The sequence below is a fragment of the Nomascus leucogenys genome, chromosome 10 (genome assembly GCF_006542625.1).
Source record: "Nomascus leucogenys isolate Asia chromosome 10, Asia_NLE_v1, whole genome shotgun sequence".
Lineage (NCBI taxonomy): Eukaryota > Metazoa > Chordata > Mammalia > Primates > Hylobatidae > Nomascus > Nomascus leucogenys.
The window spans coordinates 141896-159192 of record NC_044390.1 but is presented as its reverse complement, the minus strand read 5'-3'; the positions used below and the strand labels follow the sequence as shown (position 1 = coordinate 159192).

The 17297-nt window shown below is 58.3% G+C and overlaps 2 protein-coding genes across 9 annotated transcripts; both read left to right on the top strand.

Moving 5' to 3' along the window:
* Positions 1-9634, top strand: ZNF324 (zinc finger protein 324). 3 transcript variants are annotated; one of them, XR_004031879.1, is made up of 5 exons: positions 1-824; positions 3102-3228; positions 3649-3765; positions 4955-6706; positions 7844-9634. XR_004031879.1 is itself a non-coding variant. In XM_003277300.4 (4 exons), the coding sequence occupies exons 1-4, from the start codon at positions 681-683 to the stop codon at positions 6376-6378; spliced, it is 1812 nt and encodes a 603-aa protein (XP_003277348.4). In that variant the 5' UTR covers positions 1-680; the 3' UTR covers positions 6379-7790. The 3 variants fall into 3 exon arrangements, 2 of the variants coding, with proteins under 2 accessions (XP_003277348.4, XP_012355654.2); XM_003277300.4 differs by lacking the exon at positions 7844-9634 and having other exon boundaries at positions 4955-7790; XM_012500200.2 differs by lacking the exon at positions 7844-9634 and having other exon boundaries at positions 731-1400; positions 4955-7790.
* A 447-nt stretch (positions 9635-10081) lies between these two features.
* ZNF446 (zinc finger protein 446) lies at positions 10082-15425 on the top strand. Of its 6 annotated transcripts, none has more exons than XM_012500203.2 (7): positions 10082-10352; positions 11333-11714; positions 11791-11980; positions 12241-12335; positions 13792-13876; positions 14079-14168; positions 14314-15425. In XM_012500203.2, the coding sequence occupies exons 2-7, from the start codon at positions 11373-11375 to the stop codon at positions 14862-14864; spliced, it is 1353 nt and encodes a 450-aa protein (XP_012355657.2). In that variant the 5' UTR covers positions 10082-10352; positions 11333-11372; the 3' UTR covers positions 14865-15425. The 6 variants fall into 6 exon arrangements, with proteins under 6 accessions (XP_012355657.2, XP_030675297.1, XP_030675294.1 ...); XM_030819437.1 differs by having other exon boundaries at positions 10082-10662; positions 14314-15374; XM_030819434.1 differs by having other exon boundaries at positions 13792-14168; positions 14431-15425.
* The last annotated feature ends 1872 nt before the right edge of the window (positions 15426-17297 follow it).

Here is a 17297-nt window from a genome sequence, read left to right as displayed (position 1 = left end):
CCAAGAAAAAAGGAAAAAAGAATCAATATTGTGATGTGTGGGGCAAGACAAGATCTAGATGGTCTAAGGACAAGCAAGGCTGGGGAATTAACTTCTGCCCATCCAAATTACAAGGAAAACAGATGCTTTGGGCAAGCGTCGAGGAACAGTCTCATACTTAAGACACATGTAGGCTTATGGGCTGAGAATTCTTCGTGTAAAGGTTGAAAATTGACCTTAAACCTTTACGGGACACTGACACACAGAGGTCAAACCCGCGCCCAGGACGCACAGTCAGTGAGAGGCAGAGCTGGGAAGGGAACACCAGAGCTCTAGGCATCGGCTCCTCCACCTCCACCTGCCCTACCGATGCGTTTTCTCCTCCGTGCTCCCTGCTGGTGTTGCCTTCTGGAACCTCGGCAGTTTCTGCTTTCGCATCTGCAGGGTTTAGTCTCCGGGACTGCTTGGGAGGACACCTGGAATGCCGAAGGCAGAACTACACACCGGGCGAATCCACCAGCGCCACCAAGCCCTTGAAAACCCGAGGCCGCCACGCGACTCCATTTCCCAGCGCCCCGCGCGGCGGGGGCTTGGACGTTGCCGAGGAGACCGGTGGTGGCCCCGCCTCCACGCAGGGACACAGGCGGGAACCACATGACCCGGAAGGCTGTACGCAAGCGTCCGCGGCGCGCACTGGGCCAATGAGAACCGAAGGGCTGGACTTCCGGCGGTGGGACTGTCACTTCGCCGCCCGCGTCAGGCCACACTGGTGGTCTGGGCTGGGGCCCGCGGGTCGGGTCCGGTTTCCAGGAGGTTCCCGGGTCCCGAGGCTGGCGGCGAGGAAGGTACTGGCTGAGGGCCCGCGTCGGGCCCGCCCTGCGCACGCGTCGTGACCAAGGGCGCCGGCCGCCGGCCGCGCCCCCAAGCCTGTTTCTCAGAGTGCGTCGTGGGTGTCCAGGGGACTGTCGGGCCGCGGCGGGAGCCATGCGCTCTCCCGCCGTGCGGCAGCCCAGGAGGCTGCGCGCTGGGCGTTCCACGTCCATGACGGCCGGGGAGGCTGAGGCGCGGGGCGGCCCCGGGATGCTGCGGGCGGGGATGGCGGTGCCGGGTGGTCCACGCCTTTCTTCCCTCCCTGTTGCGGGTTCCGCTGGCGGCGGTGGCGCTGACAAGCCCGCGCTGGGGAAGCGGGGGAGTCGCTGCTCACACAGACCGCGCCCCCACGGAGGGAGGCCGCTTCCTAGACCTCGCCTAGTCGTCCTTCCTCTCCCTGCCCTGGGGGGTTGCGGGGGTCAGTGCAAACTCCTGTGTCCAGGGCACTGGTGAGCTCCCGACTTCCGGCAGCCAGGGGGCTGAGGTCCTGAGGGAAGCTCCGAGGGGAGAGTCCTGCGTGTGCAAAACCGGGGAGGGGAGCCGAAGCCCAGGTGCTTCTGGGACTGAGCGCTCTCGATGTGGAGCTGGAGGAGAGGGGACGTGTGTGGCTGCAGTAGCAGGCGAGGGGGTGGGCTTTATCTCGAGGGCGTCGGGAGACATAGAAGTTTTCAACAGAATCAGGACATTCTCTGAGTTGGGACTTTAAAACGGTTCCACTGTTTGTTGCGTGGAGAACAGACATGCAGGGGTGTCTGCATGAAGGGAAGAACCGACTGCCCCAGTCTGGGCAGCAGTGGAGGTGGGCGACCAGGTGAATTCTGGTGGATCTGCGGATGCATCAGGTGCGGGCTGTTTGAAGAACTAAGTACCCCATGCTGTTCAGCCTGAGCGCCTGGAAGAAGGGAGCTGCTGTAGATAGGAGAATTGAAAGGAAAGCAGGTTTCCTTCAGGGGAAAGATCAGGAGTCTGGGATGTCCCAGGTTGGTCATGTCACTGGACCTGACGTTGTTGGTGTCCTGGGCTGTGGACAGGGCCTATGAATTGGACTGAGGAATGGGCAGGGACTCAGCCAGGTGTGGGCAGTTATGGCTTGAGGGTAAAGACCAGCTGGGATGCCTGGGGTTATTGGGAAGAGCCTAGCACCTAGCTGAGAAGGGGAGGGTGGCAACAGAGAGGGGAAGAAAGAGAGGGGACACCATGTGGGAGGAGGAAGGGATTGAGTTCCTCTGTGTTCACAGGTTGTTGAGGCTGCTCCCCTCTGGCGACTGGTGAGAATCATCCAGTCCCTCAGGCTGGATGAGCAGCCTGGAAATGTCAGGCAAGCAGGCTCAGCAGGGGAGGGTCCCAGTGATGGGTATGCCTGGGAAGCCCCAGCTGGGACTCATAGTTTCTTTTTTTTTTTTTTTGAGGCAGAGTCTCGCTGTGTCACCCAGGTTGGAGTGCAGTGGCGCGATCTCGGCTCACTGCAAGCTCCGCCTCCCGGGTTCACGCCATTCTCCTGCCTCAGCCTCTCCAAGTAGCTGAGACTACAGGCGCCCGCCACCACGTCCGGCTAATTTTTTGTATTTTTAGTACAGACGAGGTTTCACCGTGGTCTCAATCTCCTGACCTCGTGATCCGCCCGCCTTGGCCTCCCAAAGTGCTGGGATTACAAGCGTGAGCCACCGCGCCCGGCCAAGGGACTCATAGTTTCTTGCTACAAGAGCAGGAAGGGTGCATCTGGGGAGGGTCATGAGTGGTCACCTGGGGCTGCTCTTGGTGTGGCAGCTGAGGGCCCAGCCAGGACTTGTTCTAGCTTGCTTGTGTATGTTGTTGCCAGTGGGGAGGCCAAGAAGGCATCTGGGGTCTGGTCAGGGAGGGCAGAGGGGAGGGGTCCCAGACATGTGAGGGAAGTGCCATCTGAAGATGGGGCAGAACCCAGGGAAAGAGGGTGAGTGTCTGAGGGACATCATGGGAGGTGGCTGTTGGGATGGGGGAGCTTGGTCCTGGCTCACAGCCATACCTTAAACCAAGCTTGTCCAACCCACTGCCCAGGATGGCTTTGAATGCAGCCCAGAACAAGTTCGTAAGCTTTCTTAAAACATGAGATGTTTATGCAATTTTTATTTTTTTTAGCTCATCAGCTGTTGTTAGTGTTAATGTATTTTATGTGTTGCCCAAGACAATTCTTCTTCCAGTGTGGCCCAGGGAAGCCAAAAGCTTGGATAACCCAGCCTTAGACCATGGCCGTCTCTTCCTCCCTGCTCTTTTAGGACCAGATGGCCTTTGAGGATGTGGCCGTGTACTTCTCCCAGGAGGAGTGGGGGCTCCTGGACACAGCCCAGAGGGCCCTGTACCGTCGCGTGATGCTAGACAACTTCGCACTTGTGGCCTCGCTGGGTAAGGTCTGGATACTCCATGAAATGGGCAACTGATAACAAGCTGACTGGCCAGGACTGCCCCCTCACCTCCCTGGTGGCTGACGAGCAGGCCCATACCTTGCAGCCAGGGGCCATGTGGAATAGGGGCCTGGTCCTATAGACATGCAGTCTGGTTGGCTCAACCACTCCCTGTGGCCCTGTCCGGCTGTGGCCTCTCTCAGCCTGGGTTCAGTCCCCTTCCTTTGGTGCTCTGGGCGCAGTTGCTGCTCTGGGGATGAATGAGCTATTCCTGTGAGCCCTTTGCCCTGTGCCATCTTTAGATTCTCCAGTTGCACAGATGACATTTTCTGTTTCCATGAAGCCCTGATTCCTGCCGTCTGTTTGGAGGTGGGTTATCTTGAGCTGGGGCTGGACTCTAACCTGCACCTCCTCCTCACAGGACTCTCCACCTCTCGACCTCGTGTGGTCATCCAACTGGAGCGTGGCGAGGAGCCCTGGGTTCCCAGTGGAACGGACACGACCCTGTCGAGGACCACCTACAGGAGGCGCAACCCTGGTGAGTGGGAGCTCAGGGTGGGGTGAATTCGGGACCAACCTGTGGCCATGCCTCTGTCCCTGCTTCCCAGACTCCCCAGAAGCGCCCTCCTCCCCTCCCTCCCACCCGTTTCCCTTCCCTTCCATCATCAGCCCCTCCCGGAGGCTGCAGCCTTTTTTTTTTTTTTTATTTGAGACGGAGTCTTGCTCTGTCACCCAGGCTGGAGTTCAGTGGCGCAATCTCGGCTCACTGCAAGCTCCGCCTCCCAGGTTCACGCCATTCCCCTGCCTCAGCCTCTCCGAGTAGCTGGGACTACAGGCGCCTGCCACCACGCCCGGCTAATTTTTTATATTTTTGGTAGAGACGGGGTTTCACCGTGGTCTCGATCTCCTGACCTCGTGATTCGCCCGCCTCGGCCTCCCAAAGTGCTGGGATTACAAGCGTGAGCCACCGCGCCCGGCGAGGCTGCAGCCTTAGCTGCCCTTGAAGGTGGAGCTCCAAGGGCACAGGAGCTGGGTTGACATAGAAAGGCACTCAGGCTATGGTGAGACCATCTCAGAGTCCTGCTGTCAGCTGGGCTGGCCTCAAACCCTCCACGGCTAGTCACTACCATAATTAATGGGTCATTTCTTTCACCCATCAGTCATCTTTGTATTCAGCAAACGTTTCCTGAGTGCTCACAGTGGTCAGGCCCATTCCAGGCAATGTAGACACAGCCTCAATCAGAACGACCCTAGTCCTGCTTTTCTGGGGCTCATGGTGTGGTGGGAGAGGCAGTCGGTAAGCAGGATTCAGGAGGATAGTCTAGAGCACTGGATGGAGGTCATTGCAAGAGCAGTTTGGGCAGTGGGTGCCTGAGAGGGGGGACGGGCAGGGGGAAGGGGGTGAGCAATGGAAAGAGTGTGGGCAGAATAGCCAGTGTGGAGCTGTATGTGCCATACAGCAGCCGCTCCGTTTTCCTCAGCGTCACATCCTGGGTGTCTGGGGGCTGCCACCTTGATCATGGGAGTCCCCATTGTAGTCAGTGCCACACCTGTCAGGGCAGATGCTTCCTCCAAACCCCAGTCCCTCCTGCAGGGCCAGCCTCACCTCTACTTTTCCCCTCAGCTTTTGTGCCAGCTCCCGGCTTCCTTCTTGCCTGTCCACTCAGCATGCCCTGGTCCTCTCCTAACCAGGATGCCCCCAGCAACCACCGTTTCTCTGCCTTTAGGTTCCTGGAGTTTGACAGAGGATGAAGATGTTTCTGGAGAATGGCCACGAGCTTTCCCAGATACCCCACCTGGGATGACTACTAGCGTCTTCCCCGTTGCCGGTGCCTGCCACAGTGTAAAAAACCTTCAAAGACAGCGGGGTGCCTCCCCATCTCGGGAGAGAAAACCCACAGGGGTATCAGTGATCTACTGGGAGAGGCTCCTGCTAGGCTCAGGCAGTGACCAGGCCAGCGTCAGCCTGCGACTGACCTCCCCACTCAGGCCTCCCGAGGGCGGCCGGCTTAGGGAAAAGACACTCACAGAGCATGCGTTGCTTGCGAGACAGCCCAGGACGCCTGAGCGGCAGAAGCCATGTGCACAGGAGGTCCCTGGGAGAGCCTTTGGGAGCGCCCAGGACCTGGAGGCTGCCAGCGGTCGGGGGCATCACCGAATGGGTGCGGCTTGGCAGGAGCCTCATAGACTCCTTGGTGGCCAGGAGCCGTCGACCTGGGACGAGCTGGGCGAGGCTCTTCACGCTGGGGAGAAGTCCTTCGAATGCAGGGCATGCAGCAAAGTGTTCGTGAAGAGCTCCGACCTCCTCAAGCACCTACGCACCCACACCGGGGAGCGGCCCTACGAGTGCGCCCAGTGCGGCAAGGCCTTCAGCCAGACGTCGCACTTGACGCAGCACCAGCGCATCCACAGCGGCGAGACGCCCTACGCGTGCCCCGTGTGCGGCAAGGCCTTCCGGCATAGCTCCTCACTGGTGCGGCACCAGCGCATCCACACGGCCGAGAAGTCCTTCCGCTGCTCCGAGTGCGGCAAGGCCTTCAGCCACGGCTCCAACCTCAGCCAGCACCGCAAGATCCACGCGGGCGGGCGTCCTTATGCCTGCGCACAGTGTGGCCGCCGCTTCTGCCGCAACTCGCACCTGATCCAGCATGAGCGTACGCACACGGGCGAGAAGCCCTTTGTGTGCGCGCTCTGCGGTGCCGCCTTCAGCCAGGGCTCCTCGCTCTTTAAACACCAGCGCGTGCACACAGGTGAGAAGCCCTTCGCCTGCCCACAGTGTGGCCGCGCCTTTAGCCACAGCTCCAACCTCACCCAGCACCAGCTCCTGCACACGGGCGAGCGGCCTTTCCGCTGCGTGGACTGTGGCAAGGCCTTCGCCAAGGGCGCTGTGCTGCTCAGCCACCGGCGCATTCACACAGGCGAGAAGCCCTTCGTGTGCACGCAGTGTGGCCGCGCCTTCCGTGAGCGCCCGGCCCTCTTCCACCACCAGAGGATCCATACCGGCGAGAAGGCGGTCCGGCGATCCAGGGCCAGCATGCACCCCCAGGCCAGGTCTGTTTCCGGGGCATCATCAGAAGGTGCACTAGTGAAGGAAACCGAGCCCACTCCCGTCTCGGGCCCAGCCGCCGTCTCGCAGCCAGCGGAGGTCTGAGGTCACAGATTGCAGCCCTAGCCTTCTGTGAATTCCTTCCACAGCTAAAGGGCGTATGTCCTCTGCAGATCCACAGCAGAGAAAAAGTCCCGTGCTTGCTAGTCAGGGACAAGGGAGGCCCTTTGGATGTGATTTCATTTGCACGTGGGGACAGTTCACCCACAGATCACACCTCCATCCCCAAAGAGGTAGCACTGCAGAAACATCAGGGGGAGGATGTAATGGCTGAACTCTAGTGGGGCCAAGACTATTCAGAGCCTGTAGGAGGCCGACAGTCACAGCACTGCACTGTGGTGCTGCTTCATGTGATACGACAGTGGATGCTAAGGTGAGAGGGATGCGGGCATGGGTTGGGGGTGGCCCAGAGAAACTTATGACAGCTATACACAAACTGGCCGCTGCATAGATGCCCGCTGAGGGTATTCTCCTCCCCTCAACCTACTGCCTCTGTTCATCCAAGGCTTCCTAGGGGCCAGCCTAGCAGACAAGAGACCACAAGGGACTGGGGATCAGGGTCTGGGCTCTGATTGTCAGCCGCCACCTCTGGGAAAAAGAAAAGGTTTGGGTCCCCTGAACATCATGTTTGTAGACACTGACAGGTGGGGTCCTAATGAGAGCCAACACGTGCTCACTGCCAGCTCCCGTCCTGAGTACTGGGAAATTTCTGAAGCCCTGTGAGATGGCTCTGTGGCTGGTATCCCGACTTGGAAGATGAGGAAACTGAGGCACGGCCTGGCCTGGCTTCACACACACAGCCAACTCAGGAGAGGGATGCCCATGGGGGAACATGTGACTCTCAGCATTGGAAGGACAGAGCTAGGATGATGGCTTTCCAGTGGCACTCGTTCAGGTTTTTGCCCAAGTCTCAGCTTGGCCAAGGCCGGTCACTGACTCATTTACCAAAGTTGATGTGAGGAGGAGCCTTTATACCTGAGGGGATGATGTTAACTTCAAACAAGATGGAGCTGCTCATTTTTGCCGGGTTTGGTGGCCACTCCCCCCCCCCCCAACCCTGTCTCACCCCCATTATCGCTCAATTGGAAGCTGGACAGAGCTGAATAGGAAGGACTTGCTATTGCCTAAGGCTATGTGTGACACCCTCCTGAGGACCTCCCCACCCCAGTGTAATGGCTCTTCATGGCAGGGACAGAAGGATGGACTGGGGGCCATTTGCTTCCTGTGGCCTTCAGCAGACCAGTCCCTGTCCCTACCTGGAGCCTCACCTCCAAGGAAATTCATGTTCTCCTTAATGGAAAAAAAAAAAAAAAGACTACCATCTGCAACTCAGAGTAGGTGTTGCAGTTTCTTGTACAGCAGTTTGGACCTCCAGAGCACAGCCTCTTGTCCCTACTCCAGAGCATGGTTCAGTCTTAACAGTTGAAGAGCTTCTCTGATAAAGGTTTCTTTTTAAACATTTGTGTGAATGGTAGCAACCTGACACCTATTTCACCCTCATACAATGCAGATGGTATTGAACATACCCTGACATGCCATCAGCGTTTGTCATCATCACAGAAGTTCCTGGACTTGGCTTCAACCTGGGTACCCTCAAGAGGCCACAGAGTAGAGATACAGCCTGTCTGCAGCCCAGGGAGGGAGTGGGATACCTGTATCCTTTTCAGGGCCAGAGGTGGGTCCGGGTAGCCAGGAGCTGGCTGAAATGGGATAGAGTGGGGCCGTCTGGAGCAGCAGCTCTGCTAGATGAGTCCTGGTGGATCCTGGCAATGGGAGGAAGGTAGGTGGAGAAACCAAGGCAGGGCTGTGTTTCTTCTGCTGAGATAGAGGGCGTGGCCATGTGTGATGACCCTGCAAGGTTGACTCCAACCAGTGGACGCTCTAGCCTATGGCTTCCAAAATCTTGCAGCTATCGTGCCCTATACACAAAGAGCCGAGACCTAGGCCCCACCCACTTGATATTGGGGCCAGACTCTTCCACCTGTGAAACCTCACAGGTTCCTGCAGGGAGTGGAGACACACAGAACCCAGCTCCCCTGGAGCCTGCAAGACTTGGGCCACCAGAATCCCAGTAGGTCCCTGAACCACTGTCCCCCACTAAGTCTGCAGAGCTGTGAAATGCAGACAATAACTCTTCCCTGCCTGAAAGAGCACTTTTCTGGGGAGCCCATGGGAGTCAGGAGCAAAAGCATCTGTCAAACAAGTAGATACCCAGAGAGTCACGTGAAATCATTTCTGTGCCTCTGATAGATGCTTCTTGAGCGAAGTTTCTGCCCTGAGCCTGCCTGACCCCTTAGGCTGGGCTCAGTACCCTACCTTGTCTTCCCACCAGCCGCCTCCCTCCATCAGGCTCCTTTCCACGTCTGCTTGTGCCCCTGTTGTCCCTCAGTTTGTCCACCCTCCTCCAATCTCCTCCTCCCCAAACCCATGACTGATCAGTGGTCCCCAAACCTAGGCTCCCGCCTCCACGCAGGTCTTGGCCCCTCAGCTGACCTCCCTCCAACCTCCCCCTCTGCTCTTAATTTTGAATAGGTAGTGACTGTAAAAGTATCTCTGGGCTTCTATGTCAAAAGGTCAGACCGAACACATGCATCTTACTGGGCTCAGAAATCCACTGAAACCATAGAGGGGAGTATTTAAAACACATAAACCCACAAGTATGAGGATGGTGACAGAGGAGTCAGGAGCAATGGCATTCCTAAGCTAGAAGTGGATGAGAGCTGTCACTAAGGAAGGCCAAATACTGCGTGACGACTTGGGGGAAGAGGAGGGAGTTCCCACCAGGCTGACTCTAGAACCGCAGAAGGCTGAGAACCAGCAGCCCAGAGATGGGAGACCTGTAACAAAGCTGCCTGGGGAACAACTACTGAAGAAGCCCTTAACGCCCCAGTGATCTCCCCACATGATGAAGGGTGAAAGTTTTTTTTTTTTTCCTGGGACTCTGCGTAGTCCCAGAGAAAAGGCGTAAGCACTTCATCCCCAAAAACAACCTGAGGAGGCCTCTGGAAAGCTCCGAGTTGACTAGTCTCATCCACGCACATGCTCGGTGCTTCCAATCGGTGATTAAGACCATTTCTCTTCATCCAGAGCAGGCAGCAGGGATTCCCGGGTATCCAAAGAAACCAAAACAGGCGGTGTAATTTAGGACTGAATAAGTCATAGCTCGGCCACCTTAAGTGTGGAAGCAAAACTGACCCCACAGATTTAGAAAACTGTAACACTGCTTATTGGGAGAAACTAGTGTAAACCTGGCTAGTTCAGCTCCCCAAATTAAAAGGTAAATAAACGGCTGAGCACGTCCCATCAGCCTGGAGGGAAACCTGCACCCCCGACTTTGTAGGACTGACATCTGAAGACGTCAGAGACTGCGGTCACAACCGTCGGTACCTCCTCAGGGCGCTTAACGGGTCAAAGAAGGCCCTCGCACCCTCCTGGCGGGAGAAAGCCCAGGCTCAGGGTGCTCTTCTACACCACCGCCTCTCCCGGGACCACTTGGGAGCGAGTCCCAGCGAACTACTCCACCCAGGAAACCACTGGGCCGCCACTTCCAGCCTCTTTGGGAGTCGAGGCAACGCTCCTGAACGTTGCCACGGGAACAGCTGGAGGCGGGCGGATATGCCCTAGCGTTATCTGGGGGCTGGCCCGGGGAATGGCGTGGGGGCGGCGGGGCCAAGCAAGCGCCACCTCTGATTGGGCAAAACCTCCTCCCCTCACCTGCCAATAGGAACCGGCCCACTGTACAGACGCGCAGGTTTATAACCTGGGAAAAGCTGCTCTCAGAGCGGAGGGAGCCCATGTAACTCTGGGACTCTGCCGTACCTCCTGAGGAACAGAGCGCCTCTCAGGCAGAGACTGATGCAAATGCGGGTCGGCGGGTCACGGTCGTGCCTGTCTTGCTGATGCTCATGGGAAATGTAGTTCAAAGGGCGTGGGCGGTGCCTTCGGTGCAGGCGAGAGATTGGTCAGCGCGGCGGCGCCACATCCGGGAAGCGGCCCCCAAGCAACGGCTCCGGGTTGAGGTGAGCGCAGGCTGCCAGAGTGGGCGCAGCCTTTCCACCCCGTGGGAGGGCTTGGGGCCGCCCTCTGGGGCCTGAGCGGCTCCTGCTGTCGGCGCCCTGGAGGGCCCGCCCGCCCCCTTCCCGACAGGCCGCGCGCGTCACCTCAGCCTTCGCTCAGGCCTTTCCTCCCCTCAACGCCGTTCCGGGGGGCCGGGCCAAGCACGTCCTCTTGGAACGCCTCCCTCTTGCCTTCCCCTTTTGGGGACAGATCCCGAAGTTCGAGCATCCCTCGGAGAGGCCGGGTGTCAGGCCTGGTCTCAGGCCCGTCCAGGTGGGCGTGTTTCACTGCAGACCCTCAGGGCCGGGATGCTGTGGCCATCCCTCGACTCCGCGCAACGTGGAGCTTTGGCCCCGTTTTTCTTGGCCTTTGCGCTTCGTTTTTACATGCACGGGCCCCGGCAGTGAGTCGTCCACGGTTCGCTGTGGTCAGCGAGCACGATGTCCACGTGCCCCCTCCCCAGAGCCAGTCCTAAAGGAGGTCCCACCCAGTCATCATCCCCGAGATTGTGGAGGGAGACTCGTCCCCGTAATTACAGCCTGGCCCCACCTTCTACCCGCTGCCTCCTCCACCCTCAGGGAACCCGCCCGCCCTGGCCCACTCTCCTCGCATCTCGGCTGGACACTGTGGCACCTCAGCCTGGTGCTGGAACTCTGTGGTGACTGTCCTCCACCTCTTTACCGTCATCTCCCAGCAGTCCCCTGTTGGACCCAACTGTTTGCAATTTCCAGGAAGCTCCCTGGACACTTTGCGTCCAAGCGTTTGTCCCTGAGGCTTCCTCCTGCTCTCATTTGCCATCATTGTTTAGGTCCTGTGACCCTCCTCCTTCCATGAAGCTTTCTTGGCCTTACCTCCTCTGGCCGCAGAGTACACTTGGTCCTGGTCTCAGCCTTCCCCTGGCCAGATTCTCTTGGCTGACATTCTGACCCTTCCTTTTCTGTAGGCCCATTCTGACGATTCCAAGACCACCCCCTTGAGCAAGAATGCCATCCCCTCTGGGTCCCCCATGCCTGCCCCTCATGGACCCAGAGACCACCCTTGAGGAGCCTGAGACTGCCCGCCTCCGCTTCCGAGGGTTCTGCTACCAGGAGGTGGCAGGTCCCCGAGAGGCCCTGGCCCAGCTGCGTGAGCTGTGTCGCCAGTGGCTGCAGCCTGAGGCACACTCCAAGGAGCAGATGCTGGAGATGCTGGTGCTGGAGCAGTTCCTGGGCACACTGCCTCCCGAGATCCAGGCCTGGGTGCGCGGTCAGCGGCCAGGCAGTCCTGAGGAGGCCGCTGCCCTAGTCGAAGGACTGCAGCATGACCCTGGGCAACTGTTGGGCTGGGTGAGTGTGGCTGGCGTCAGCTTCTTGGAGGGATAGACCCTGGCTAGAGCCATTGTGACCTACCTCTTCTCCTCAGATCACAGCCCATGTCCTGAAGCGGGAGGTGCTCCCTGCAGCCCAGAAGACAGAGGAACCACTGGGGAGCCCCCACCCCTCAGGGACAGTGGAGTCCCCTGGGGAGGGTCCCCAGGACACCAGAATAGAGGGGTCTGTCCAGCTCAGCTGCAGTGTGAAGGAGGAGCCCAATGTCGATGGACAGGAAGTGGGTGAGGTTGGGGTCCCACCAGAGATGAGGGACTCCTGGAGGAAGTGTGGACATTCCTGGCTAGGGTGGGAGTCCCAGGAGAGGTGTGTCAAGGCTGGGACTCCTGAAGTGAATGTGGATGTCCCTGTCTGGGATGGGGACCTGGGAGGCAGGAGCCAAGGGCTGGCTACGTGCCGTGTCACACAGCAGAAGAGCTCCTCATCTGCCATGACTCATGTGGGCAGCCCCTGACACCACCCTTCTATCTGCCCCACTTTTCAGCACCCTCCAGCCCTCCACTTGCAGCGCAGTCCCCTGAGGGGCACCATGGACACCAAGAACCAGCCTCCACATCCTTCCACCCACCCAGGATGCAGGTGAGCAGCCCCAAGTGGGAAGTGTAGGCCCCAGGTGTGGGAAAGGACTGTCCCCATGGCTGCCCTCTGCCTGGTGGTTTTCCAGGCTCCTTGACTAGTGGCTCTTTGCTTCCCAGAAGTGGAGTCTGTAACAGCTGTACCCTTCCACAGGACCTGGGGCAGAGGGACAGACTGGTGATCTATTATTGAAAAGGATTTGGGGCTGGACATGGTGGCTTACACCTGTAATCCTTGCACTTTGGGAGGCCAAGGTGGTCAGATCACCTGAGGTCAGGAGCTCGAGACCAGCCTGGCCAGTGTGGTGAAACCCTGTCTCTACTAAAGATACAAAAATTAGCCAGAAGTGGTGGCAGGTGCCTGTAATCCCAGCTACTAGGGAGGGTGAGGCAGCACAGTTGCTCGAACCCAAGAGGCAGAGGTTGCAGTGAGCCGAGATTATGCCACTGCGCTCCAGCCTGGTCAACAAGAGCAAAATTCTGTGTCAAAAACAAAAAAAAAGGATTTGGGCCTCAAGCCATGGAAACCCAGTTTAGAGTGGCTGGAACTAGTGGGCTTCCTCACCTCCGGAGAAGTCATTTGGGAGGTTTGCTGCTCCCAGAGGTCCTGAGCCAGACCTGGGGATTTGAACTTTCGTGTGTAGCTGGGGAGGGGACAAGACGACCAGCTGTGGCAGGACTGCCCCCACGCCTGAGACCAGATGGAGACACTCTCCCTGGGAAATGCCCTAAGTCCCTTCTCTCCCAGGGGTTTCCTCGGAGGCCACCTGTGGGCCTAGAAGCTCAGCTTGAGGCCCCTTCTACCTGGATCACTTGGTTCCCAAGTGTGGGTAGCGAGGTCTTTTCCTCTCCCGGCTCCTCTGCTTCTGACAACCTCACTGGGGAGCTTCAGCAGCAACATTGCTGGCTGAGATGTGTTTCGAGGCTAAGAAGTCCTTCCAGGCTCCCTCCACAGCCCCATGGCACAGTCAGAAAGTGAGGCAGGGTGGGTAGGCTGCACTTGCCAGTGTCCTCACCTCCAGCCAGCACCATCTCTAGCTGTGGCTCCTCACAGCTGCCACCTTCCTGCCCCTGGACTTGCCACAGCTTGTCCCTCAGTATTATTTTTCCCAACCCAGCAAAGCCCCAGATGATGGGACTCAGGCAGCAAGGAGGGCTGACCCCCAATCAGGGAGTTCATTCCTCGATAAAGTCACTCAGGTCCCTGTGATGCTGCCAAGCCTGCCCTCTCAGCAGGAGGGGGTAGTAGAGGGGGATGAGTGCTGGCAGCAGCACTGGTCAGGTGGTCTGAAGGAGAACCCAGCACTTAACAAACACCCACCTCGAGATCATTCTCAGCAGGAGGGGCAGATGAGGCCTAGGTAACCTGCTGACACCCCCGGGTTAATAGGTAAGAATGTGAACCAGACAGGGCAGGGGAGGGGTGGAAGGACGCCTACAGTGATGGGCCACATCCGCAGGAGGAGTGGGGGCTGCTGGACCGGTCACAGAAGGAACTGTACTGGGACGCGATGCTGGAGAAGTACGGCACGGTGGTCTCCCTGGGTGAGGACCAGCCAGCCCCACCCCGCCCCTCTCCTTGGGGCCTACACCCACCCTGCAGCAGGCCTAGCTGGGCAGGGCCTCTGTGCTACCAGCCCTACCCAGCTCTCCCACCTTCCAGAGGAACACCCTGTCACCTACCAGAACCGACCCCACCCCTCCTTCATGCAAACCCCACGCCTAACTGTGCCCCCCACCTGGGCAGGGTTACCGCCCCACCAGCCAGAGGCACAAGCCCAGTCAGAGCTGGGGATGCTGCTCACGGGGACAGGCGTCTGCAGAAGCCTGCACTCGGGTGAGTGCCCCACACCATCACCCCTCCTGTATGGGTGGGACCTGAGCCACCCACTCATGGGGACACGGGAGCTTGTGCCACAGCCACAAGCCTGAGGGAGGGGGTGCCGAGTGCCGGGACTCACCTGGTTTGCCCCTGCCCCCAGGAAATGAGAGTGAGGGTCCACCCGGCTGCCCAGAGGCCCAGCCGCCCCAGGGCCCAGGGCCTGCAGCTTGGGAGGGCTTGTCTGGGGCTGCCACTCCTGCCCCCACTGTGCGCCCAGGGACACCACCAGTGCCCACTCAGCTCACACCTGCAGAGACGAGACTGGAGCCGGCTGCCACCCCCAGGAAGCCCTACACGTGCGAGCAGTGTGGCCGCGGCTTCGACTGGAAGTCAGTGTTCGTCATCCACCACCGGACACACACGAGTGGGCCAGGTGCGCAGTCCCCAGGGCTAGCCACCGGGGAAGGCACAGAGAAGCCACTACAAGGGGAGCTGGCCTTTCCGCGCCACCCCCGACGTTCACTCACAGGCCCCCGGAGCTACCCGTGCGAGGAGTGCGGGTGCAGCTTCAGCTGGAAGTCGCAGCTGGTCATCCACCGCAAGAGCCACACAGGCCAGCGGCGCCACTTCTGCAGTGACTGTGGCCGCGCCTTCGACTGGAAGTCTCAGCTGGTCATCCATCGCAAGGGCCACCGGCCGGAGGCTCCATGAGCAGCCAGACAGCACAGTCCCTCGGTGTTCTCGGGGCCTCAGTGTTCTCGGGGCCTGGATGCAGCCTCTGGGGCACCAGCAGAAGACTCTGGAGGCAGCAGGGGATGCCAGAGTGAACAAGGGGTCCCAAGCCAGTTCCCTGCCCCTGGTCTGGTCTCCCCCAAAAGACCTGGGTGCAAGGAAAAGGAGCTGCTCCCTCTCTTCTTGCCCCTGCCTCCTAGAGGGAGGTCTGGGTTCCCTTCTATGGCTGACCAGTGCCTGTGGGGTGACTGCCAAGCACCAGGCTCCCTCCCTCCCCGTGACATGGCCTGGGCTGACAACACTCCCTCTCCTGGGACCTCCTTGCCTCAGGTGGGTGTTCAAAAACTGTGCCTTCCCACCCGTCTGTGCAGAGGCTGGGCCTGAGGTCTCAGCGTGGAGAGCAGAAGACCCAGGAAAGCACAGTTGGCTTCTGTTTCTCCTGCTCCATGTGTGTGTTAGAATTTTAACATAAATTCCACTTTCATAATACAGAGTTTCTGAATAAGAATCCTGATGTTCTGGCTTCTGCTGGTCGGGAAATAGGCAGTTTGCTGTCTCTGCCCAGTAGCTGGAGCCACAGGGCAGTTGAGCCCAGAACAGCCAAACCTCTGTTGCCACAGAACCCAGGTCCCAGGTCCTCAGCCTCCCTTGCTCCTTGCCACCCACATCACTCACCAGCCTCACTGGCCTTGGAACTCATCAGTCCCAGCTTGAGAGACACAAAGGGGATTTCCTTTCCAAGTACGCGTGGACAAGGGGGACCTCTGAGAAGAGGGGCTGCAAACGGGTTGCCAAGGCCATGGGTACTTCTAGGTCAGGCTGCACCCTCCATAGTTAGCTAGTCATGCAGCAGGAGGGCAAAAGGTCAGCTCCCTGGGAAGCACCGGATCTCTGGGCAGTCACTGGGGACTCACCAATGCACCGTATTCGTTTCCTGTTGCCGCTTTAACAAACTTGGCAGCTTGAAACAACAGATTTATTCTCTTACAGCTCTGAAGGTCAGAACTCTGACATGGGTCCCACTGGGCTAAAATCAAGGTTTTTGTTCTGTTTTATTTTTTTTTTGAGACGGTGCCTCGCTCTGTCGCCCAGGCTGCAGTGCGGTGGCACGATCTCGGCTCACTGCAAGCTCTGCCTCCCAGGTTCACGCCATTCTCCTGCCTCAGGCTCCTGAGTAGCTGGGACTACAGACGCCCGCCACCACACCCGGCTAATTTTTTTGTATTTTTAGTAGAGACGGGGTTTCACTGTGTTAGCCAGGATGGTCTCGATCTCCTGACCTCATGATCTGCCCACCTTGGCCTCCCAAAGTGCTGGGATTACAGGCATGAGCCACTGCGCCCGGCCAAAATCAAAGTTTTAACAGGACTGGTTCCTCTTGATGGCTCTAGGAGAGAATCACACATTTTGTTGCCTTTTCCAGCTTCTAGAGTCAGCCCACGTTCCCCCCTTTTTTTTCTTGGTCCCTTCCTCCATCTTCAAAGCCAGCCATGGGTGGTCACGTCTTCCTTAGGCTGCCAGCTCTCTGACACCAATCTATCCTTTGGCCTCCTTCTCTTAAGCAGCCTCATCATATCTTGTCCCCTACCTGCACACTTAGTCACACCACAGAGTCCCTTTTGCCGTATGAGATGTTCACAGCTTCTGGGGATTGGAATGGGGAATCTTTGGGGGCCTTGATTCAGCACTCTTCTCCTTCCTACTCTGAAAACAAGGGGCATTTTCACAGGGGATGGTTTCAGGAAATGGGTGCTCTCGGAAGGAGCCCTTGCCAGCTGCTGGTATGTGCAGCATGTGTACAAGTTGCAGGTGGATGTTGAGGGCAGCCGCGGCTGTGGTTACCCCAGGAGGGGCTCCCTGGGACAGGGGGCAGGAACCCTGCTGCAGCCTGAAGCTGGGAGAGGGAGGCCCTCCTCAGAGGGCCATCTTCCCCATCCCCTTTTCTGAGGACCTTCTAACCCATTGCTCCCATATGCAGGGCTCCGGAAGCAGGGCCAGTTTGGAGATGGAGGTGGGGGTGGGTGATCTGTGAGCAAGCAGGAGGCGAGAGCTGTGCTGGGGACAGAGAGGAAGAAGACAGAGCAGTACCCAGGGGCTCCAGCTAGGCCGCAGCCCAGAAGGGAGAGTCAGGGTATAGAAGGCTGTGAAAGGGCCAGATCATGCAAGAAAAGCTGCAGGGGGTGAAGGCAGTTTTTAAATAAACTTTTTCACATTTAGAAGCAATTTATGCTCACTTAGAAAAATCTGAAATATACAAGATGGCAAAGAAGATCATGAAAATGGTCCCTAATTCAACTGTCTCATGGCAGTGCTTACTCCAGAAGTTTACATACAGAAGTGTTTGAATGTAAAGTTTCTTGTAAGGCAACTTATGTTGTTTCACTTTGGGAGACCAGGAGTTCAAGACCAATC